This window comes from Rhinolophus sinicus, chromosome X, assembly GCF_036562045.2.
Source record: "Rhinolophus sinicus isolate RSC01 chromosome X, ASM3656204v1, whole genome shotgun sequence".
Classification (NCBI taxonomy): domain Eukaryota; kingdom Metazoa; phylum Chordata; class Mammalia; order Chiroptera; family Rhinolophidae; genus Rhinolophus; species Rhinolophus sinicus.
The window spans coordinates 38,849,078-38,873,148 of record NC_133768.1 but is presented as its reverse complement, the minus strand read 5'-3'; the positions used below and the strand labels follow the sequence as shown (position 1 = coordinate 38,873,148).

Genomic DNA, 24,071 nt, shown 5'->3' with positions numbered 1-24,071 from the left:
ATTCAAGGGGTGGAAACGGGAATGGCACCACTTACTATTACCCCTAATGATCAACTAGCAAAGTTTTTACTTCCCATCTCTGTGACCTCATGCTCTGCTGGTGTAGAGGTCTTAGTTCCAACGAGAGGAATGCTTCCACCAGGAGACATAATAGCAATTCCATTGAACTGGAAGCTAAGGCTGCCACCCAGCCACTTTGGGCTCCTCATGCTTTTTAAAAAAATTTTTTATAAGAGTTTATTTGAACCAAACTGCCTGGAAGCAATATCTCTAATGCTCTGTGGCTCCTCATACCTTTAAATCCATAGGCAAAAAGGGGAGTTAACATACTGGCTGGGGCGGTTATCCTGACTACTAACGGGAGATTGGGCTGCTGCCACACAATGCAGGTAAGGGAGTATATTCCTGGAATATTTACAAGGTCCGTTAAGGCATACTCCCGTGCCCTGTGATTAAAGTAAATGGAAAACTACAACAACCCAACTCAGGCAGGACTATTAATAGCCCAGACCCTGCAAGAATGAAGGTTTGGGTCATCCCACTATGTAAAGAACCACAACCAGCTGAGGTGCTTGCAAAGGGAATATGGAATGCGCAGTAGAAGAAAGTACTTATAAATACCAGCTATGACCACATAACCAGTTGCAGACATGAGAACTGTAATTTTGCGTCTTTCTTCCTTATTTTATTATGAATGTGTACATAACAAATATTTTTGTTTTGTTCCCTCTCTCATCCTCTTATCATCTAACAAAATCTATTAATAAGAGTTAACTTTAAGTCACCGTATTTAAGTGTATCAAGGAGAAGAGTGAACATCACTCAATGACTTTACATCCTCTTCTGTGGAAAGAGCCCGTTTTCGGTTGTACACATTGTAGTTGTATCATGTTAGGCAGAAGGGTAACCTTGTTATTGTCTCTACTAGGAGATTAAGTATGACTTAAGAAGATGCGTGTGGGTGCCAAGTTGAGAAGGGGTAGACTGTGATGTGTCAAGTGAGCTACTTACAGTCCCTGGTTAATCAAACATTAATCTAATTATTGCTGTGAAGGTGTTTTGTAGATGGGACTAACATATACCATTAGTTGACTTTAGTAAAGGAGATTATCCTTGATCATCTCGGTGGGTCTCATGCGATCAGTTAAAAGGCCTTAAGAGCAATGGGATTCCACCTACGGATGGCAACGTCAAATCCTGCCTGAAAGTTTCCAGCCTGCCCTTCCTGATAGCCTGCCCTATGGATTCTGGATTTACTTGACAGCTCGCACAATCACGTAATCTAATTATTTGCAATAGGTCTCTTAATGTGTGTGTATATACATATATCCCCTACTGGCTCTACTTCTCTGGTAGAACCCTGACTGATATAGAGTACCCAGTGGAGCTTTAATCCAATGATAAGTGTCCTTATAAGACATAGATACGGAAGACAGACACAGAGAAGAGGATCGTGTGAAGACAGAGGCAGAGATGGTAGTAATGTAGTCACAAGCCAAGGAACACCTTGAACGACTAGAAGTTAGAAGAGGCAAGAAGGGATTCTCCCCTAGAGCCTTCAGAGGGACCATGGCTCTGCCAAAACCTCACTCTCCAACTTCTATCCTCTAGAACTATGAGAAAACAAACTTTTGTTGCTTAAAGTCACCACGTTTTTGGTCATTAGTTATGGCAGACCTGGAAACTAACACAAATTTTACTGGGAAGTGAAGTAATACTATAATAAATACCTAAAAATGTGGAAGTGGCTTTGGCTTGGGATAATGTGTAGAATCTGGGAGAATTTTGAGGCATGTGACAGAAAAGGCCTAAATTGCCTTGAAGAGACTATTGGAAGAAGGATGGACATGAGAGGCACTGTTGCAGCTCGAAAGGAAGTGAGGAAGAGAGTAGGGGAAGCTTCTGTCATCTTAGAGGGTATGTGTATCATCATGAGCATAGAAATATGAACATTACAGGTGCTTCTGGTGAGATTCCAGATGAAAATAAGGAACATGTTATTGGAAAGTGGAGGAAAAACTATCCTTGTTATATCGTAGCAAAAAACTTGATAGTATTGTGTTCTACAGTTGTGAGGAAAGTAGAACTTGTAAGGAATGAACTTGGCTACTTAGCTGAGAGATTTTCAAGCAAAGTGTTGAAGATGTGGCCTGGTTTTGTCTTGCTGCTTATAGTAAACGGTGAGACAAAAGAAACATATTGAATAAGGAGCTATTAAGCAAAAAGGAACCAATACTTGACGATTTCAGAGATTCTCAGCCTACCCACATTGTAAAGAATGCTTAAAATTAGAAAATTCACTGTTCAGAACTAGTGCTATGGAGAGAAAGCCAAGAGTTTGGCTAGACAATGTTTCCTGAAGGGTTAGGTGTGTGACTCATGGATCCACTGAACCATTTCAGCAGAATCTAGGAACAGGGATGAGATTATCCAGTAAAGATCTATAAGGTTCCTCTTGTCTAATGGGGGCCGACACAGGAGAACCACAAGGCTTTTGAGAATGTTATATGTGTAGAAACACTGCAAACTTGAACTGAGAAGGATGGATACAAGACAAAATAAGAAAAGGCTATTAGGCTTCTAAAATTTTACAGGTAGAAAATTGTCTGGTAGAACGACCTAGCTATGAACATATGTTACCTTGCAAGAAAAAGGAAGAATGACTTCAAGGGCAGAGTCTTGGGTACAAAGTCAGAGGGGGGAGGTGCAGGCCCAGAGGCAGAAGCCAATGGAGCAGTAGGCAGTGCAGGGGTGGAATGTGTTGCCACAGGTCACAAAGATGGAGCCACCACAGGCCAAGAGGGCAGAGACACAGAGAATTATTTTCAGGCCTTGAATAAGGATGTAACTGTGAACAAAACTAACTCCATCTTTGCGTCACTGATTTCTTTTCTATTCAAGTGTTTTGCGCTGTTAACTTGGACCAACCTCACTGTTCTCAGCCAGCATACCAAAGCCTTATAGTTAATGATTACCAGTGTTCTTTAAACCTACACAATGCAGCTGTACAGGTTTTTTTCAGTAACAGCCAGAAAGGCATGACAACCGAGATAAATATCAAACTGGTGCTAGCATCAATTCTAAAAAGTCATCTATCACAAGACCACCAGGAGGTAAGGTTCCTGGCACACAATACATTCTTTGTCCCTTTGTCTTGTCAATCATTAATACCTAAGCTATACTATAAAACATGTATTGTAACAGCAGTCTGATAGCAGAGAATATTTGTGCAGACAGCTGAGTCATCTGTTCGCTCCAACCCTATTCCTGTAAGTAACTTACCTTATAATAAACTCTTTTTTTTTTTAAATTAAGCACCTTATTCTTTTTTTTTTAAAGATTTTATTGGGGAAGGGGAACAGGACTTTATTGGGGAACAGTGTGTACTTCCAGGACTTTTTCCCAAGTCAAGTTGTTGTCCTTTCAATCTTAGTTGTGGAGGGTGCAGCTCAGCTCCAGGTCCAGTTGCCATTGCTAGTTGCAGGGGGGGGGAGCCCATCATCCCTTGCAGGAATCGAGGAATTGAACTGGCAACATTGTGGTTGGGAGCCCACTGGCCCATGTGGGAATCGAACCAGCAGCCTTCGGAGTTAGGAGCATGAAGCTCTAACTGCCTGAGCCACCGGGCCAGCCCCATAAACTCTTGTTATGATCTATGGAGTTGCCTGCATTGTTTTTCAGTCTCCAGAAACCCTCTCATTAACAGCAGCCACTACACCAGTGCTCCATGCTGACACCTTCAAACCTAATGGAATTGCCATGCTGAATTTTAAACTTGCTTGGAACCAATGACCCCTGTATTCCTTCCAATTTCTCCCTTTTTGAATGGGAATGTCTATCTTATACCTGCTCCACCATTGTAGTTTAGAACCAGATAACTTGTTTTCTACTTTCACAGATTCACAGATGGAAAGAGAGTTTGCCCCAGGATGGATCATTCCTAGAGTCTCACTCCATTCATACCTGACTTAGATTATTTAAATAATAAGATTTAGGGCTTTCTGAGCTGATGATACTTAGATGAGATTTGGGACTTAGAATTGATGCTATAATGGGTTAAGATTTGGAAGGATGTTGGAATGTGATGAATTTATTTTGCACATGGGACAAACATGAATTTGGGGACCAGAGGATGGGCTGTAATGCGTTGAATGGTGGTCCCTAAAAAATATGTCCAGGGCGGCCAGATGGCTCAATTGGTTAGAGTGCAAGTTCTGAACACCAGGGTTGCCAGTTTGATTCCCACATGGGCCACTGAGCTGCACCCTCCACAACCAGATCGAAGACAACAAGCTGCCGCTGAGCTTCCAAAGGGGCAGCCGGATGGCTCAGCTGGTTAGAGCGCAAGCTCTCAACAACAAGGTTGTTGGTTCAATTCCCTCATGGGATGGTGGGCTGAGCCCCCAGCAACTAAAGATTGAAAATGGCGACTGGACTTGGAGCTGAGCTGCGCCCTCCTCAACTAGACTGAAGGTCAACGACCTGGAACTGATGGGCCCTGGAGAAACACACTGTTCCCCAATATTCCCCAATAAATTAAAAAAAAAACACTGTTTTCTTAGAAAAAAATATATATATATGTCCACATGTTAACACCCAGACTCTGTGAATGTTACCTTATTTGGGAAAAGGATCTTTGCATATGTTGTTAAGGATCTTGAATTGAGATCATCCTGAATTACCTGGGTGAACCCTAAATCCAATGACAATTGTCCGTCCTTATAACAGACAGAAGAGGAGAGGGGAGTGAGATGTGGTTCCCAGGCACCATTCAGGTCGCCATCACATTGGCCAAGAGGAGCAGCATGGTCTTCATGGTGTTCATGGCAGGTGATGGTGAGCAGTCTACACAGATGGCTGCAAGTTGGGAAGATAACAAAGTGACAGAAGCATCCTCAAACAGTTCTGTTGCTATTAAAATCAATACCAAAAGATGCACTCACTAAAAGTTGAAACATCAGTTGCAAATGGGAACCAGTCAGAAAGTTTAGTCTGTTTCAGCCCTCATTTGAACCCAATAGCACTTCTAAAAACTCTCAGTCCAGAGTTTGTGATACACCACTCACCTTTCCTGATACAAAGTCGTACGCTTAAACAGAAAGAGGAAGTTCAGGACATGTCACTCTCTCAGAAGCCTAGTTGATGTTCAAATCAGAGACCTACCCAGAACCTCAGTGACACAGAGAAAAAAAAAAACATTTAAAGAAAAGTGAAAGAACAAAGAAAGGTTAAGAAGGAAATTGAGGAGGAAAATTGAAAAAGAAATGTTGGATATTAAAAAAAAGCAAGAAATGTTGACAAACAGAATGTAAGAAGAGCAAAGAAACAGAAAAGGCAGAAGACAGGGCAGCTCAAGGCCATATAAAACAGCAGACTGCATTGAACCATGCAGAGAGTGCGGCTTGTTTTACAAAGACAGAGGAAAAAGTAGAAGGTACCAAAGCTGTTGCTCTGCTGAAAACAGGCAAAAATAGAATTTAAGAGGGAACCTAATGCAAGAGAAACCTTCTTGATGGGTCTTCCTTCACAAATCAGTTCCCTATATATGCTTAAGAAAAAGCACGGCGGTTTGCTACACGGAAGGAAGACCAATCACGCGTACATCCATGATGCACTCTTCCAGTGGAAACATATGGACACTTTTGGGGACAGAACTTTATCCAGGCCTTGTCATTTGGATATTGGTTAGCAGTTTCTTAATTAGTAATGCTCTTCCTGCACAGACTTCTTTGATAACAGCAACAGAACTCGCAAATTGTGCACCAGCTAAGCAACTCAGAAAAAAAGAGAACCAGCCAGAAGAGTACTGAAAAAGCATGGGGAAGACTTCAAAAGGGAAAAGAAGGTAGATTAAGGACTCAAGATGATTGAGAAGATAAATTCTATTCCACAGATATAGTGAGACTACTACAATATGTGCAATAATCATTACTTCTTTTATGATTTAATTCAACAAAAATTCTACGGGGGAAGTAGGACTGCTTTATGTTTTCTAACTAATCTATATTTTAAAGTGTCTCTTTAATCCTGCTTAGGGGGTGTAGATTAAAACTGTACCTCAGAAAGGTCAAAAGATAAAGTAAATGGCTGGGAAGTACTTGCATGTGGCAACCACCTGCTAGAAGCTTCAAGAGTCTAAAGGTCTGACACGACTTCCCTCCATTAGCGTTTTATGCCGTATTTCATGTAACTCATTATCCCTATGCTCTCAGGTGGCATGTTTTCTTAAAACTCTTAAGCCCACACAAAGTAACTAGCATATCACAGTAATCTGACTCTGGGTCAGATGTATTAATTAACCAGTCAGATGATAATTTATATTTAGTCTTTCTCTTATCACTTGACTGCAAGCAAAATCTTATAGTAGTTATAATATTTTCACAGAGAAAAATGGCCACCGACGTGTACAGTAGCACTTACGATAGGCTGTAATTGAAGACATTGTTTCCAACATCCTTATTAAGATCTATCGAAAGATTTGTTTTTCAAAGTTTATTTTTCAGTTTTCTTTTCAACTTTTATTTATTTAAGTGTGTTTTTCCAGGACCCATCAGCTCCAAGTCAAGTAGTTGTTTTAATCTAGTTGCAGGGGGCACAGCTCACAATGGCCCATGTGGGGATCGAACAGGCAACCTTGTTGTTAAGAGCACCGTGCTGTAACCCACTGAGCTAACCGGCTGTCCCCTACCAAAAGATTTCTTGACCCTCAAGTAACAGGAAACCTTTGCTACAGAGGAATTATTGGTTTCTCTGTGGTTGCATTGTAACTCACATGTCCGATTGCACTTCTTACTCTGTTATGTCTTCTCAGACATCAGAGATAAATCTAGACTTCAATGTTTCTAGCTACTAGGAATGTTGACCAGCATGCTTCTAAAACTTGTGTTGATATTTTATTTTTTGTACTTCCTTTTATCCTAATATTTATCTACTTATACTTAAAAACTTCCTAAAAACCACGGGAAAACAAAGGCAACATGCAAATAAATGCAAAATAAAAACTGACTGGGGATGTGGGCATTTCTAACTCATCTTTGGAGTCTCTGGGAAGCAAGAGTTGGGGAGGGGTAGAGTACTGATAATAAGGAAAAAGGTGCCATGCATGGCTCGGAATCATCAGCCTCCAAACACTATTACCGTGTAGACAGTGAAAAGGAACAATTTTCACTGTCATCCACTGAATTCCTTATACTTTAGTGATCCGTCTCCTGTGACACAAAAATTCAATTTCTAGAAAAATATCTTTAACAGATAATCATGGATGTGCCAGGGGTGGCCAATGGCTCAGTTGGTTAGAGCGCGAGCTCTGAACAAAAGGGTTGCCGGTTCGATTCCCACATGGGTGAGTGAGCTGCACCCTCCACAACTAGATTGAAGAATAACTACTTGGAGCTGATGGGCGCTGGAGAAACACACTGTCCCCCAATATTCCCCAATAAAATTTATAAAATAAAAGGAAAACAATAATAACCACCTTACTTAAGCCAAGCATCATGGAAAAAACAGTGGGTCCCAACTCCATCCCATGAACAAAAGCCAAGTGAGGACCATACACTTTCACTCTGGTCTGGCTGTAACATGATGCTAAACTTTACACAACACTGGGGTGATATCTCAAAAGACTGAGGAGCTAAGGCTTATCCCTTCTGGGCAGTAATGAGGCTCCTCACTTAGTGCTGACAGTGGAGAAACCATGGGGAGCCTGGACTTCCACCCCAAATCAGCAGCAATGAGGCATCTGTCCTCCATCATGCTGGAGTCGTGTCAGAGGAGGCATGCAGGAGTCAGAACTTTCACCACCGCCAAGGAGTAGCAAGGCTAAGCCCCCAACCCCGCATGGTGTCAGTGGAGGTAATGGGGAGCAGTAATTAGGCACTCCTACTGTTCCCACCCAGGGAGGACTCAAGGGAGACATAGTGAAAAGCTGGAATTCCGCCTGTGCCCAGAAGTAGTGAGCTCTCCACAATGGATGTCAAGGAAAGCCAAATGGGAAACCTGGACTTCTTTCCCCACCTACCATGTTTCCCCGAAAATAAGACCTAGCCGGACAATCAACTCTAATGTGTCTTTTGGAGCAAAAATTAATTAAGACACCCCCCCAGTCTTATATTAATTTTTGCTCCAAAAGACGCATTAGAGTTCATTGTCCGGCTAGGTCTTATTTTGGGGGAAACATAGTATTAGTAATGAAGTGGTGCCCTACCTTCCCCAGCTGCAGTGAAGTCAGAGGAAACCAACTAAAATCGCTTTAAATAAGAACCAGATTCTCATAACTTAATACTAAAAATGTCTAGGTTTCAATTGAGAATCAGTCATATCAAGAACCAGAAAAATCTCAAACTCAATGAATAAAAAAGGTACCGAGACTGAGATGATAGATATAATTATCCAACAAAGATTTTGAATCAGCCATCACCAAAATGCTTCAACAAGCATGTCTCAGCAAAAAGACATAGACAGGGTTGGCCCCGTGGCTCAGGCGGTTAGAGCTCCACGCTCCTAACTCTGAAGGCTGCCGGTTCGATTCCCACATGGGCCAGTGGGCTCTCAACCACAAGGTTGCCAGTTCAACTCCTCGAGTCCCGCAAGGGATGGTGGGCCGCGCCCCCTACAACTAAGATTGAACACGGCACCTTGAGCTGAGCTGCCTCCCGGATGGCTCAGTTGGTTGGAGCGCGTCTTCTCAACCACAAGGTGGCCGGTTCGATTCCCGTAAGGGATGGTGGGCTGTGCCCCCTGCAACTAGCAACAGCAACTTGACCTGGAGCTGAGCTGCGCCCTCCACAACTAAGACTGAAAAGACAACAACTTGAAGCTGAACAGCACCCTCCACAACTAAGATTGAAAGGACAACAACTTGACTTGGAAAAAAGTCCTGGAAGTACACACTGTTCCCCAATAAAGTCCTGTTCCCCTTCCCCAATAAAAGACATAGACAATACAAAGATGACCCAAATGGAAATTTCAGATATGAAAAATACAATAACCAAAATAAAAAACTCAATGGATGGCCTCAACAACAGAACACAGGGGACAGAGGAAAGAATCAGTGAAATGGAACACAGAAGAATAGAAGTTACCCAATCAAAATAACATAGACAAAATTGACTGGAAAAAAGGTGCCTCAGGGACCTGTGGGACTCTAACAAAAGAACCAATATTCCTGTCATCAGAAAACAGGAAGCAGAGAAGAGGATGGAATAATGGAATGTTATTCAGCCATAAAAAAGAAGGCAATCCTGCCATTTGCGACATTATGGATGGATCTTGAGGGCATTATGCTAATTGAAAAAAATCAAAGACAACCACCATATGATCTCACTTATATGTGGAATCTAAAACAAAAACGCCAAACACATAGATATAGAGAACAGCAGATTGGTGGTGAGAGGGCAAAATGAGTGAGCAGGATCAAAAGGTACAAACTCTCAGTCATAAAATAACTAAGTCATGGGGATGTAATGTAAAGCATGGTCATTATAGTTAATAATATTGTATTGTATATTTGAAAGTTGCCGAGAGAGTAAATCTTAAAAGTTCTCATCACAAGAAAAAAAAGTTCTGCAAATATATGGTGATGGAAGGAGAACTGACTCTGGGTGGTGAACACACAATGTGATTTATAGATGATGTAATACAGAATTGTATACCTGAAATTTATGTAACTTTACTAACAATTGTCACCCCAATAAACTTGAATTTAAAAAAAAAGAAAAGAAAAAAAGTTCTGTAACTATGTATGGTAACAGATGTTAACAAGACAGTAATGTGGTGATCATTACACAATATATACAAATATCGAATCATTATGTTCTACACCAGAAACTAATATAATGTTGTAAGTCAATTATACCTCAGTTTTTAAAAAGACAGAATGGTATTGGTGAAAGAATAGACAAATATATCAATGGAACAAAAAGAGAGCCAAGATATAGACCCACTCAAATATAGTCAACTGATCTTTGACAAAGGAGCAAAAGCAACTCAATGGAGAAAGGATAGCCTTTTTAACAAAGGGTGATGAACAATTGGACAACTGTATGCAAAGAAAAAAGTCTAAATACAGTCCTTATACCTTTTACAAAACTTACCTCTAAATAGATCTTAGACCTATATGTAATGTGCAGAAGTATAAAACTTCTGCAATATAACAGGAGAAAATCTAAGTGACCTTGTGTTTGGTGATGTTTTAAAATACAACACTGAGAGTATGATTCATGAAAGAAAAATTGACACATTGGCTTTTATTAAAATTTAAAAATTCTGCTCTGTGAATGACACTATTAAGAGAATAAAGAGACAAGCCACAGAATGGGAGAAAATGTTTGCAAAACACATATCTGATAAAAGATTTGTGTTTAAAATATACAAAGAACTTTTAAAATTCAACAATAAGAAAACAATCCAATTGAAAAATGGGCAAAAGATCTGAATAGATACTTCACTAAAGAAGATATACAGATGGCAAATAAGCATGGAAAACTATGTTCAACATCGTTTTTCATTACGGAATTGCAAATTAAAACAACAGTGGGCTACCACTACACGCCTATTAAAATGGTTAAAATCCAAAGCAAATATTGACAAGGATGTAGAGCAACAGGAATGGAGTATTGGAAGACAGTTTGGCAGTTTCTTACAAAGCTAAATAGTTTTGCCATGTGACCTAGCAATTGCCTTCTTAGTTACTCAAAAAATTGAAAACTTACGTCCACACAAAAACCTGTACATAAATGTTTATAGCAGTTTTATTCATAATCGTGAAAAACTGGGAACAACCAAGATGTCCTCCAATAGGTGAATGATAAGTAAGCTGTGGTACATCCATTCAATGGAATATTATTCAGTGATAAAAATAAATGGGTCATCGAGCCATGAAAACACATGGTGGAACCTTAAATGCAAACTGCTAAGTGAAAGAAGCCAATCTGAAAAGACTACAGACTGTATGATTCCAACTATACGACATTTCAGAAAAGGTAAAACTATAGAGACGGTGAAAAAAAGCAGTGTTTGCCAGAGGCTCAGGCAAAGGCAAAGGAAGGATGAATAGCTGAAGCACAGATGAAACTGTTCTGTATGAAACTGTACTCGTGTATATACACCATTATGCACTTGTCAAAACCCAAAAAATGTACAACACAGTGAACCTTACTGTATAGACTATAAGAATAATGTATTAATATTGTTTAATTATAACAAATGTACCTCACTAATGCAAGATATAAATAATAGGGGAAACTGTGTCAAAAGAGAAGGGGGCAAGAATGGTATATAGAACTACATGTACTATCTTCTCAATTATTCTGGAAATCTAAAACTATACTAAAAAACTAAGTCAATTAATAGTTTTAAATGCACTTAGCATACAATCCTGCAATTGCACTCATGTGCATTCATCCCATACAAAAACCTTACACAATCACAGCATCTTTCTTCAAAACCAAAAACTCGAAACAACCAAGATGTCCTTCAACTAGTGACTAGTTAAGCAAAGTGTGGTACATCCATGCCATGGAATACTATTTAGCAATAAAAAGGAATGAACTATTCATATATGCAACAGTCTGAATGAATCTCTGGAGAATTATGCTGTTAGATAAAACCAGTTCCAAAAGGTTACATACTGTACGATTCCATTTATATAACATTCTTGAAATGAAAAATTATAGAACTGGAGCACAGATTAGTGGTTGCGAGGACTTAAGGAGGGAGTCGGGGGAGGAGGGAAGTGGTTGTGGCTATTAAAGGGCAACATGAGGGATCCCTGTGGTGATGGAAGTTTTTCTGTATGTAAATATCCCGGTTGTGATAGCGCATCAGGGTTCTGCACAGTATTACCATTGCGGGAAACTGGGTAAACAGTGCATACATAATATTTGAATCCACAGTTATCTCAAAATTAAAATTTATCTACAAAAAAATAAAAGAAAAAGTAGGAAAAAATAGGCTCCTCCTCCTTACCTTAAATGATCTGACAGGTTGTCCTGGAACCAACGCAGGGAAACTCTGGGGTGATTTCCCATTAGTTGGCATGTTCATCCTGGGTCTCAACCCACCTTCCGAAGCTGGAGGGGTGTCTGTATGTGGGCTGCAGTCAGAATGAATGGAAGAACCTGCCACCTCCAGTAAGGAGAAAGCTCAACAGCTCCGCAGAGACACCAAGAAATCCTAAAAGGACAGTATCCATGTCATCAGTGTCATTCCACATTCACCCTACAAAGTTCAGCAATTCCCACTCTAAGTGTTGGGTGGATTATAGAAACAATCATGATGTTTGGAATGAAATTAATGAGCTCAGAGTCCCTTATTCTTGGGTGGCTCCACAGGAGGCTTCGCACCTTACCCACCCAGCCCATCCCTCAATTCCAGGTTCAAGGCAGATCTGGATTTGGGAGAAAGGAGAAACTGGAGCAGTGAATGGAGTGGGCAGGGGAAGGATTTGTCCATGGGAACCTGGTGGGTAACTATGGAGAAACGTGGAAACCTGGTCATCTGAAATGAAAGGGATCTCTTCTACCATCTTGAATTATTTTGCCATTTTAGATTGAAAAATCCCCCTTAAATTCTATGGAAAGCATTTAGTCTCTTCTTTCTAGATGAAAATGGTTCAACATTAACATTATTTATTAAAGCAACAAATTGGGTGTGGGCAGCTATTAGCTTACACCAAAAAAGCATTTGACAGAATTCAGCAGTCATTACCAATAAAAACTCAAACTAAAATTAGAGAAGCAAATCACTTAAATATCACAAAAATCTTTTACAAAACATAGTCATGGAATATTATGCTAAAAAGTAAAATGATGAAGCTATTGCCATTAAAATTAGCAACAAGATAGGGATGTCTGACAAAACTCAAAATTGTTTTTCCAGCTCATGCAATAGATGAAACAATCAGAATAAATATTGGGGGGAAAAAAGTAGCTTATTTTTACCAAGATGTGATTTTATACGTAGAAAACGTACCAGACTATAGAATTCATAGGGTAATTTCATAAGGAACTGGATACAAGATAAAATAATAAGAGCAGATAGTTTTTCCTCTATAACAGCAATGATCAAATCAAAATGGGGGAAAAAAATTAGTAATGATAGCAAGAAATATATAAAATAAACTTTTAAAGGAGCTGGCCCTATACGATTAAAAATGTTTTTTTTTTAATTGACAAATATAAAATAGGCACACAGACCTACCATATCCCTGGATATGGTCTAATAAAAATGTCAATCCTCCCAAAAGCATTAATATTAATGTAAAGAATAAATTTTAAAAGAAAAATTAAACACAAAGCTCAATAATAAGATGGTGTATGTAAAATTTTGTGGAATGCAGCTGAAGAGAGTTGTAAAGGAAAATTCACATTCTTAATTTTTTTAAACAAAGAAAGGCTGAACATTAATGAATTAACATTGGATTTTATAAGTTAGATTTTTTTTAAAAAAAGTTAAAGAGAAAATAGCACAGGGAAGAGCAGAAATTAAAGAAATAGAAAACAAAGGTATATCAGAAAGGATCAACAAGCCCAAAAGTTGGTTCTTTGGAAAGACTAATAAAATTAGCAAACCTCTGGGAAGACTGATGAAGGACACACACTATTAGGACTTGACAACAAGACGCAGCAAGGAATCTAAAAACTGACTATCCCAGAAGCCCCCATCCCTGACCCGCATAGACTCCCATTCATTAGATTCTTTAATTCCACCACCAATTGACCCCACAAACTGACAGTGTATCATTCCCAAAAGCCAACAAAGCCAACACTTCAAAATCACCTCAGTAACTAGCACGCCATAAACCCTCGTCCACTCGCTTTAGCGCAACGCGACAAGACTTAAAAGGGCTCTGAGGCCCACTACCATTTCCTGTCATCTCCCCTGCCATTGCCCCTTCTGGGGCTGTTGGTTTCGCACACGATCCTAAGGGATGTGAGGCTGTGGTCTACTCACTCTGAACCAGGTGCAGTTATGGATCGGCCCAGACTTTGTCCAGGAGTGACGTTGTCGGGCAAGAAACATGGCTGCGCCCAGGCGGCCCATGAGGGCCGCCATCTTACCGCCCATTCCGTACAGTGGGCTGTTCCACAGAAGGAGGGGGAGGAGGGCGTTGTTCAAGGGTAGAAACCTTCTGAGGGCAAGATTCCGGGAGCAGCTGGTCTTTGGAACTGTGTTGTAAAGGTCTGTGCAAAGTTTAAAGAAGCAGAGGTGGCAGCCCTCATTCATGGGGATAGGGGAGATATGTCCAGATCTTCAAGGGAGATACCACTGGGGGAGGGGGAAAAGTCAGGATTACAGTTTCCTCCTGGGAGATATCACTAGGAAGAAAGGAGAAGTTGGGATGGTACAGTCCCCTCCCAGCAGATATCACTGGGCAAGAGAGGGAAGGAGTCAGGGTGGTACAATCCTCTCCTTGAAGATACCATTGGGAGGAGGGGTGGGAAAGTCGGCTCCCTCCTGGGCGATACCACTGGAGAAGAAGGGGGAGGAGTCAGGGTGGTACAGTCTCCTTTCGATGTGCTGGAATTGGTACTCAAGGAGAGTTGAATCCCCCTAAATCTCCATTACCTCCATTACCCCCACTAAAATAGTAGCTAGGAATAATAATTATAATACTAGCATTCTATGTGGACAACTAATGTTTTTCAGAAAATTGTCAATAGAAAAATATTTAGAAAACATTATGAGCGTACTTTCGATGAAAATGCATCTCCAAGACATGCCCCTGACTTCTGCTATCAACCAGGTTGCAGCTGCTTAGCCTCTCTTATATAGAAATTCAGGAGCTGCTACTGTCTCGGGAGAGAAGAGAGAGTTCTGGGTGTTCTTCACCTCTGAACTACACTTTCTTCAAAACCTAGTCCACATATACCCTCCTGCAGGAAGCCTCTGACAAGAGGTAGAGAAGGTTCTTCTGCTGTAAACCCAACAACATAGGTAGGTGCTAGGTAAGCTTGGGTATGGATTGCTGGGTACCCCAAAGACATTCAGATGTCTCTGAGCCTCAGCTCAAAATTCAGGAGAGTTAGATACTCCCAGAGTCTCATTTTCTCTGTCTTCCCTGCAGTATTTGTGAATTGAGTGGGAGACAGAATGGCAAATGTGAGAACGTTGCTGTAACACTCACACTTCTACAGAAATTTCCAAACCTTCTTATTGTTGTGACTTCTGGTCAATCTCAAATGCTGGACTCTGCTAACTTCCACCATCAGTGGCTCCTGGGCTGATCTCAGACTTGGGCCTTTCTTAACTCTACCTACACCTACTATGTTGCACCCTTCTGATCTGGATTCATGTCCTCTATTAATGATTCCATTATCAATGTCCCTGTATTTTGACCCTGAATCTAAACTGCTGCTAACCCTTCTACCCTTTATAGATTGAGAGACTAGGCATATGTTAATTTTCCACTCTCAGTGTCTCTCTGGTTTAGATCTCAACTCTTAGACCATGGTTAACTTTTCAACCATCAATGTCCTTTTGATTATACCTCCAAAAACAGACCTCTGTTATAGATGCCTGGTTTTAAGTTCAAACCAGAGGGGAAATGATGTTTCTAAAGTAACAGAGGCCCAAGTTCAAGAACTGGACCTGAGGACCATTGAAGGTAGAAGTTCACTCATGGTAGAAGATTGCTTATAGGCTTGGGCTTATGGCCTATAAAACAAGATGGTGATTTCTGGCAAAATTATTAACTGACATTTTTAGATCAATCCAGGGAAACAGATGATGGAAAAGTTAATATTTTCCTAGGATATAGACATGGAATAGTTAATGGAGGCCCAGGGATCAAGGTCAGAAGTGATGGTTTGTCACTTCAGAGATTAGATCATAAAAGACTTTGGTTGCCATTCTGTGGGTTCGTTCTCTCTCCCTCCCTCCTTCATATCACTCACTCTGGGAGAAGCCAGCTGCTGTGTCACAATGGTACTCAAGCAGCCTTTGGAGATACCCATGTGCCAAACACTCCTGCTAATAGCCAGTGAACAACTGAGGCCTCTAGCCTGTAGCCACACAAATGAGCCATCTTGGAAGTAAAACTTCCAGCCTCGGCTGACTGAAAACCCAGTTGACAACTGCAACATTAGGAGAGACCCTGAGACAGAACCACTCAGCCAAGCCACTCCCCAGTTCTTGATCACACAGACACTGAGATAATAAATGTTTGTTGTTTTAAGCTTTTATGTTTAAGGGAAATTTGTTATGCAGCAATAGATAACTAATACAGGAGTTTAATGTTTTGGTATTTTGTTCATCATGGATTTTTGCATTAATTTTGACTTTTGAAAATACTGCACTAAAACATTATTTATGTTGTTTACTGAGTTTTTTGGTGCCTCTTTAAATTTTGTACTTTGAGGTGCAAAATTTGCCTCACCCTAGTCTCTGCCCTGCCTCACCCTAGTCTCTGCCCTGCTGAGAAACCTTGTTTTCTAAAGTCAGAAACTTTGCTATTTGAAATTATATCAGTAATAATAAAGCATCCCACTCTTACCGAGAATATCTAAGCCACACAAAGAAGCAGCCGCGATTTCCAACCCAGGTTCAGAGCTTCAAATAAGGGGCATCTGGAACAAACATGTCACATCTATTTTTGCTTTAGTGTTTCTGAATTAAAAGGTTCCTGGGTCCACTTCGAAGTCTGGAGGTGACATTGACTCTTTCACACACCAACCTGCTTTGTTTTGTGCTAATCACAACATTGCTTCATTTAAAATTTAAGCTCTGGGCTTCAAAAGAACCCTATAGTAATCCCTCTTTTTTTTTTTTAAATTTGGTGAGACTAGGGTGACCAAGTATCCCTGTTTGCTCAGGACTGAGAGGTTTACTGGGATTAGGGACATTCACCGCTAAAATCAGGAAAGTCCCAGGCAATCTGGAACAAGTTGGCCACCATAAATGAGATCCCTCACAGATCCTATGGTGTGTGGTCTCCATTGCTGCACCAAGTTACCAAACCCACTTCTGTAAGAGTGTGGATATGACCCTGGTGGTCTTTATCAGATGGGCTTTATTAAGGTCCTTAATGTTGGAAGGGTTCACAGAGGTTGAGTTTGAGATTAGTCCTTGTACGCATACACTGATGATGGTGAAATTAACAGGGCTGAGTTCAAGCTCCAGATCAGAGGGGCATTGACGGAAGAATAGTTAATTGAAGGCTGAATGCTAAACCAAACCAGATAAACATTGGTGGTGAAAGAGTTATCAGTGCTCTAGATTAGAGGTCAGACTAGAGCAATACTGATAGAGTTAGAACTCGGTCCAGAGTTGGTGGAAATTTTAACAGGGGTGTGGATTTTAGATTTTGACAAGAGCCATTGGTAGTGGATTAGATAACAAATGACTAATTTCAAGAGCCAGCCAGATGAGCAGTGGTGGTGGAAGAGTTAATAGAATACTGCAATTTGAGCTCTCTTGTCTAGACCAAGTCTGAGGGATTGTAGATAGATGGTGCAGCTGGCTAATGGCTGTGTATGAGAAGTGGGATCTGGTTTCTGGTGGCCAATGGGATGAAGCAGCCGCCTGTTACTAGGGAGAAGGCTCTGTTGCTATGTGCACAGTGGGAGAGGCAGGGTCTAGCCTGAGTTGCTACAGCCAATGACTGCAGGAAAAGTTGGCTTTAGCCTCTTCAGCCTACGCTAAAGTGTTACTAGGCAGTAACCCCCACTTCATGTGAAATGAAGCAGCCAAAGTATCTCCTGAGAGGATGTAAGCACAAGGCACAGTTAGCAAGTGGCTGAGAGTAAGAACTGGGCTCTGGCCTCCCCAGTCATATGAGGCAATGTCTGTAAATCAGCAGACGTCCCCATTGTCCAGCGCGGGGAGGGGGCCAGGCATAGGCTGAAGGGATGCAGATAGATGACAAGGCCCTGTGAGGGAAGTGTAAGTGGGTGGGGTGAGGCCTGAGGTTGCTTTGGGTAGGTGATGCAGCTGGCCAATGGCTGTGTGTGGGAGACAGGTTTTAGTCTCCATGGCCACCAAATGCAAACATCCCTGTTGCTATGCAACAATACCTTGGCTGTTCCAAATTATATCAGTAAGAATGAAACCTCTCTTGCCTGGAGAATCTAAGTCACTTTGACGCAGAACAGCAGCCTCAATTTCCAACTCAGGTGGATGAGGAGGAGGAAATGTAGCATGAGGGGCTCCACACAGATGACACATTAAAAAGAAAAAGAAACAAATGAAATTTAATAGTGTATTCTATTTAAACTGCATATCCAATACATTATCATTTCAACATGTAATCAATTTTTTAAGTTATTAATGAGATTTGGCATTCTTTTTGTTGTAATAAGCTGTAAAATCAGGTGTGTGTTATACACTTACATCTCAATTTGAATGCTAAATTTTCATTGAAAATACTTGATCTGCATTCAGATTTCCTAAAATTTACAGTTGAAAACAGATTAATATCACAAATTGTTCCAAACATACTTCAAAAGTTTTCCAATAACTGAATTGAATATTTTAAATGTTGAATTAGTTAAATAAAATTTAAAATTCAATTCTCAGTCTCATAGCCTCATTTCCAGTGCTCCCTAGCCACATGTGGCTAATGTCTCTGTCTTATCAGATAGTACAGCACTGCACAACATGCCATTGATCCATGGAGTTGAAAGAGGCATGGATTTGAGTTGTCAGCCAGAGGGGCATGAATGGTGGAAGAGTTCATAGAAGCCAAGTTTGAAGAATCATAAAAGACGGACACTGGTGGTTTGGTGACTTGTTGGCAGAAGCCCACATGCAAGGCCAGACCAGAGTAGGACTGACTGGAAGAGTTAACAGAGGCTTGGGTTTGAGGCAGACCTGACAGGCATTGATAGTGTAGGGTTGGAAAAGTTTTCCTTCTACCCTTCTAGGCTCGCTGGCTGGTCTAATAAATCAATTGACATCAGGCAGACAGAAAGGAGAAAAACAAACAAAAGTTTAGTGTCACGTATTAAACAACCATTTTTAAATTTTTAAAAGAAAGAGTTTATTAGGACATAGCTAGCAGAAAATAAAAATAAAAACCTGGTCTAGGGTCATGGACTCTAAACCACAAGCAGCATGACTAGGTAAAAAAGACGTCCCTCGTCCCAGATTTTTGCAAGCATTCTTTACACATCAAGTAGTGGAAAGAAAGACGTAAGCCATTCTGAAAGGCTTTACATTAGCTATAGACAAAGGGAACAGGAGAAGGTGAAGCCGGGCTGGTTCTGGGATGGCAGCAGAGGCCTCAGCAGAATCCGTAAAGCTCATGTGTAAACAAGAAGCGGAGGCTCCTGGGGTTCACTATTCTCTTTTTAGATAATCTCGGAAATAGCCACGGAGTGTGATCAGTCTTTACTTTTGCATTGCAGTTAACTGATTAACCCCTTCTTGTCTCTTCCTTCCACCCACTGGCCTGCTATAATTTAATTTGGGACATCTCAGAATTTTCTTGTCAATTCAAATACTCTTTTGGCCTCCCTGTCTTTCTCTTATCCTCCTGGACTTCTATGATATGAATGCTGGGTCTTTTGTTATTGTCTCACGGGTCTACGAAGCTCTGTTCAATATTTTCAGTCCATTTTCTCTCTGTTCAAATTAGGTGAATTCTACTGATCTGTCTTTAACTGTAGTCATTCCATCTGCTGTCATCTCCACTCTACTGTTTAACCCTACACTAATGTTTTTATTTCTTTTATTGTATTTTTCAGTTCTTTTAATTTCCTTTTTTTTTAACTCCTATTTTGTTGCTGAGATTTTTCTCATTTTTCATTTGTTCCAAGACAATCTGTAAAATTTGTAGTTGACTGTTGGAACACTTTTGTGATGGCTGCTTTGAAATTCTCATCAGACAATTTGAACATCTGAGTCATCTCAGTGTCGGTGTCTGTTGATTATTTTTTCTCATTCAGGTTGTGATTTTCTTAGTTCTTGGAATGATAGATAATTTTTATTGTAACCTAGGCATTTGTCTATGATCTTAGGAGACTCTGAGTTGTATTAACACGTTGCGTACGGCGGGATTTAAATCCCTCATACCCCTCTGTTCCGGCAGGTTTTTAAAAGAAACTACTTTAAAATGCACTCTTCTCTTTAAAGCGTAAATGCTTCTATGTCATTTATTATTTTCCTATGGAACTTTTTAGGATTTACTCACCTATGATGTTAGTAATCCCTCCTGGTGTGATACTGCAGAAAGCAGCTTCCTTTGTTATTAACGAAACACAAATAATTCAATAAAATGTGCAAAGTAAAAAGAGTCAACAGTAAAAACGAGAATTCTCGTTATCCGTCCTTAACGCATGGCTCAGAAAAAAACAAAGATTCTCGTGATCCGTACGCAACGTGTTAAAATCTTTCATTTCAGCAGTCAGTCACCCTGTTTAGGTTTAGCATGAATGTTTTGGCCTATTTTTTGTGTTACAGTTCCAATAGCAGTTTAATTTTCAGAGGCATTGTGGTATTATTTTCATCTGCTTGGTCTATGTGGTGCCTCTGGGGCTCCACTTGAATTTGCTCCAGTTGCCTGAGGGCTTGGTAAGGATTAAGGCAGGCCTCCTGTGTTTCTTGGTGGTAGTGGGATGTGATGGGCTGCCGTTTAGTGCCTTTTAGCTACCCAGGTGTCTCTCTGCAGGGAAGGGGAACCTTAGACCTGCAAAGTCAAAGTAGCATCCTATGGTAGGATGCTTGTTGTGACTGGGTCTCTCTTGCTGGTTCTTCCTGCCTACCCCAGTGCCTTTGAGTAGAGAAGGGGTTTTCCAACTCTGGCTGCCTGGTTGGGTCCTTCCTGCCAGTTTCACCCACCAGCCTCATGCCACCTGTGGGGAACGGGAATCTCAGGTATTTGAGGTCTTCAAGGTAAAAGAAGTTTTCAGTCTTGGCCTCTTGCTGTAGAGCCATACCTCCTGCAGGTTCCCCCTGCCTGCCCCAGGGTGCTGGTACGGAAAGGGAGTCTTGGGCCCAGTGGAGAAAGAGAGCACTTCTCATGGTCACTTATGTTTTTTTGTTTGTTTGTTTGTTTTTAATTGGAGAAGGGGAACAGGACTTTATTGGGAAACAGTGTGTACTTCCGGGACTTTTTCAAGTCAAGTTGTTGTCCTTTCAATCTTATTTGTAGAGGGCTCAGCTCAGCTCAAGGTCCAGTTGCCATTGTTACTTGCAGGGGCCGCAGCCCACCCTCCCTTGCGGGAGTCGAACTGGCAACTTTGTGGTTGAGAGCCCGCGCTCCAATCAACTGAGCCATCTGGCCACCCAGGAGCTGAGCGGCAGCTCACTGACTTCATTCTAGTTGCGGAGGGCGCAGCTCGCTGGCCCATGTGGGAATTGAACCGGCAGCCCTGTTGCCCAGAGCTCACACTCTAACCAACCGAGCCACCCGTCCGCCCCTCATGGTCACTTATGTTATGTATGGCTCCCAATACATTCTTTTGTTGGAGTGAGGCTTGCCTCACATTATCAGAGGGACTTTCATTTGACCCAGGGAAGGAAGGAACCTACTTGATCTGTCTTTTGTTGCTAGGTTGGGCATAGAGAAATGCTGAGCCTAAGTTGCCTCTTTCTGTTGGATAAGGGGACATAAGAAGCCCTGCCGTTGTGCTATTCCTGCAGCCCCGGGATCCTAACCGAGTTCATCTTTTTACCACCTTTCATGGTTTTCCTTTGTCTTGTTTTATTTCCAGGGTTGGTATTTGTGCAGAAAAGAATAGAGAGAAATGGGTCTATGCTATCTTGTCTGGACTGGAAACCTCTTTTAAAACTATTGTAGGGGAGCAGAATTGTCCACCCCAAAATTTGGCTCTTTTGGCATGCGGATTATTTTAGGCAGGTTATTTTTTAAGAAACATCAGACTTGGGAAAAACTCTGAAAATCAAGTAGAAGTTACCCTTTGTGAAAGCCATTTACATTTGTTAGGGAAATCTCCATTTGTAAGGGTGTCTCCCCAGCTGTACCTGGAAGGGGTAGGGGTGACTCAATCTTTAGAAACTCTTATCAATGGATAAAGGCCTGGACTTAAATCTGCATAACAACTTTACCCTTGTTTACTGTGACTTTCCTGGTCACCTCCCATAACTGACTCCCCACCTCCACCATCTTCTTTTGTTTTCAGCTGAAGAGCACATTTAAGGTGACGATGGCTTCAACCCTTTCAGAGAATTTACTCTGTTTTCCTGATCTCTTCCATATATGCAGGAAGTATGCACATAACAAGGAGAATTCTTAAATGTTCTAAATTAAATTACAGCCGGCCAGAGGGTAAAAGAGACAAAAAGGGGTTTATCAGTTAACATCTGCAGTGCAAAACTAACAAAAGACTGCTTACACACCTTAGTTAAATTAACTTCCAGGTGGCTATTTCCGAGATTATCTAAAAAGAGAATAGCCTGGCGCCATCGGACCCCAGGAGCCTCCGCTTCTTGTTTACACATGAGCTTTACGGATTCTGCTGAGGCCTCTGCTGCCATCCCAGAACCAGCCCGGCTTCACCTTCTCTTGTTCCCTTTGTCTATAGCTAATGTAAAGCCTTTCAGAATGGCTTACGTCTTTCTTTCCACTACTTGATGTGTAAAGAATGCTTGCAAAAATCTGGGACGACGGACTTGTCTCTTTTCTATCTAGCCATGTGGCTCGTTGTTTAGACACCATGCCCCAAGACTAGTCTTTTTTTGTAATGAGTCTAGTAAACTCTTTCTTTGTAAAAGACTTTCAGCCGTAAAAGTAAAAATTTCTGTTTAACAGAATAAATAATTGATGAAATGTCCCAAATTTGGCAAAAGACTCAAACCTATAGATCTAAGAAGCTGAGGGAATCTCAACAGGACAAACCCAAAGAAATTCATGTCAAGATGTATCATAATTAAGCTTTTAAACACTAAAGACAATGAAAATAACTTGAAAGCAGCCAGAGAGACACAAAGCATTACCTCTAGCAGCATGCCAGTTTAAATGACAGCAGACTGGATGGGGGAATTGGGGAGGTGTTATTAAAAGGTACAAACTTGCGACTAGTAGGTAAATAAGTCCTGCAGATCTAATGCACAGCATGGCGACTATAGCTAATGATACTGCATATAATTGAATGCTGCTGTGGGGGAGGAAGGAACTTTCCTCTACCCTCAAGGTTCTTCTGGCTGGTGTTGCCATACAGGTGGGTCAAAAAAAGATTAAAACTAAAAAAATAAAACTAATAATTTATTATAGGCAAGCCACCTAGTTCAAGCTCTTTGGTAGTTAAGAAGCAGAAGTTTCTCTTGAACCTGAAGCTAAAATTGCCTTTAGCTCAAAGTAATCTGCCTACCACTGAGGCACATCTTGGGATGGCTTGTTCTGAACCCCCACATTTCCTAGAGAGTAGATTTTAAATTTTCTCACTGCAGAAAAGGAATGGTAGTTATGTGACAAGATGGAGGTGGTAGCTAACACTATGTTGGTAATTATCTTGCAATAAATAAATGTATGAAGTCAACACGTTGTACACCCTAAACTTACACAACGTTATATGCAATTAGATTCCAATTTAAAAAATGCAAAATTTTTTTTAAAAAAACACTTTAAAAAAATGATAGCAGATTTCTCATGGAGGCCAAAAGGAAGTGGCATAACAGTTTTCAAAGTGCTGAGAGAAAAGACTTTTCAACTGCAGATTCTCTATCTGGTAAACTATCCTTCAGGTAAGAAGGGAAAAGAAAGAGTTTCTGGGTTGGTGGACATATGGAGATTTGGGGAGAATAACATATACCTGGAGAGGGCATGAAAGTGCCTCACCCCTTCCTACATAGCTTGTCCTGTGCATCTCTGCCATCTGGCTGTTGCTCAGTTATATCCTTTTATAATAAACTGGTGATCTAGTACCATGTTTCCCCGAAAATAAGACCTAACCAGAAAATAAGCCCTAGCATGATTTTTCAGGATGACATCCCCTGAACATAAGCCCTAATGTATCTTTTGGAACAAAAAATTCATATAAGACCTGGTCTTATTTTGGGGGAAACACTGTAAGTAAAATGTTTCTCTGAGTTCTGTGAACCACTCTAGCAAAGTAATCTAACCCAAGGAGGCGGTCGTGCAAACCTCTGGTTTACAGTCAGTCAGAAATACAGGT

At 40.9% G+C, this 24,071-nt stretch overlaps 1 protein-coding gene and 1 pseudogene across 13 annotated transcripts in view; one reads left to right on the top strand and one right to left on the bottom strand.

Moving 5' to 3' along the window:
• ZNF157 (zinc finger protein 157) overlaps window positions 1-24,071 on the bottom strand; it is a 72,728-nt gene that overhangs the window by 21,888 nt on the left and 26,769 nt on the right. For 7 of the 13 annotated variants that reach the window (XM_074324030.1, XM_074324031.1, XM_074324028.1 and 4 more), the window contains exon 1: window positions 4,683-4,848. Coding sequence is in view for 6 of the 13 variants with exons in the window: in XM_074324032.1 (XP_074180133.1) it covers window positions 11,965-12,042 (78 nt within the window). In the remaining 7 variants the exon portion in view is untranslated. The other 6 variants (XM_074324020.1, XM_074324023.1, XM_074324022.1 and 3 more) reach the window with 5 other exon arrangements.
• Window positions 4,752-6,364, top strand: LOC141569705 (UBX domain-containing protein 4 pseudogene; annotated as a pseudogene).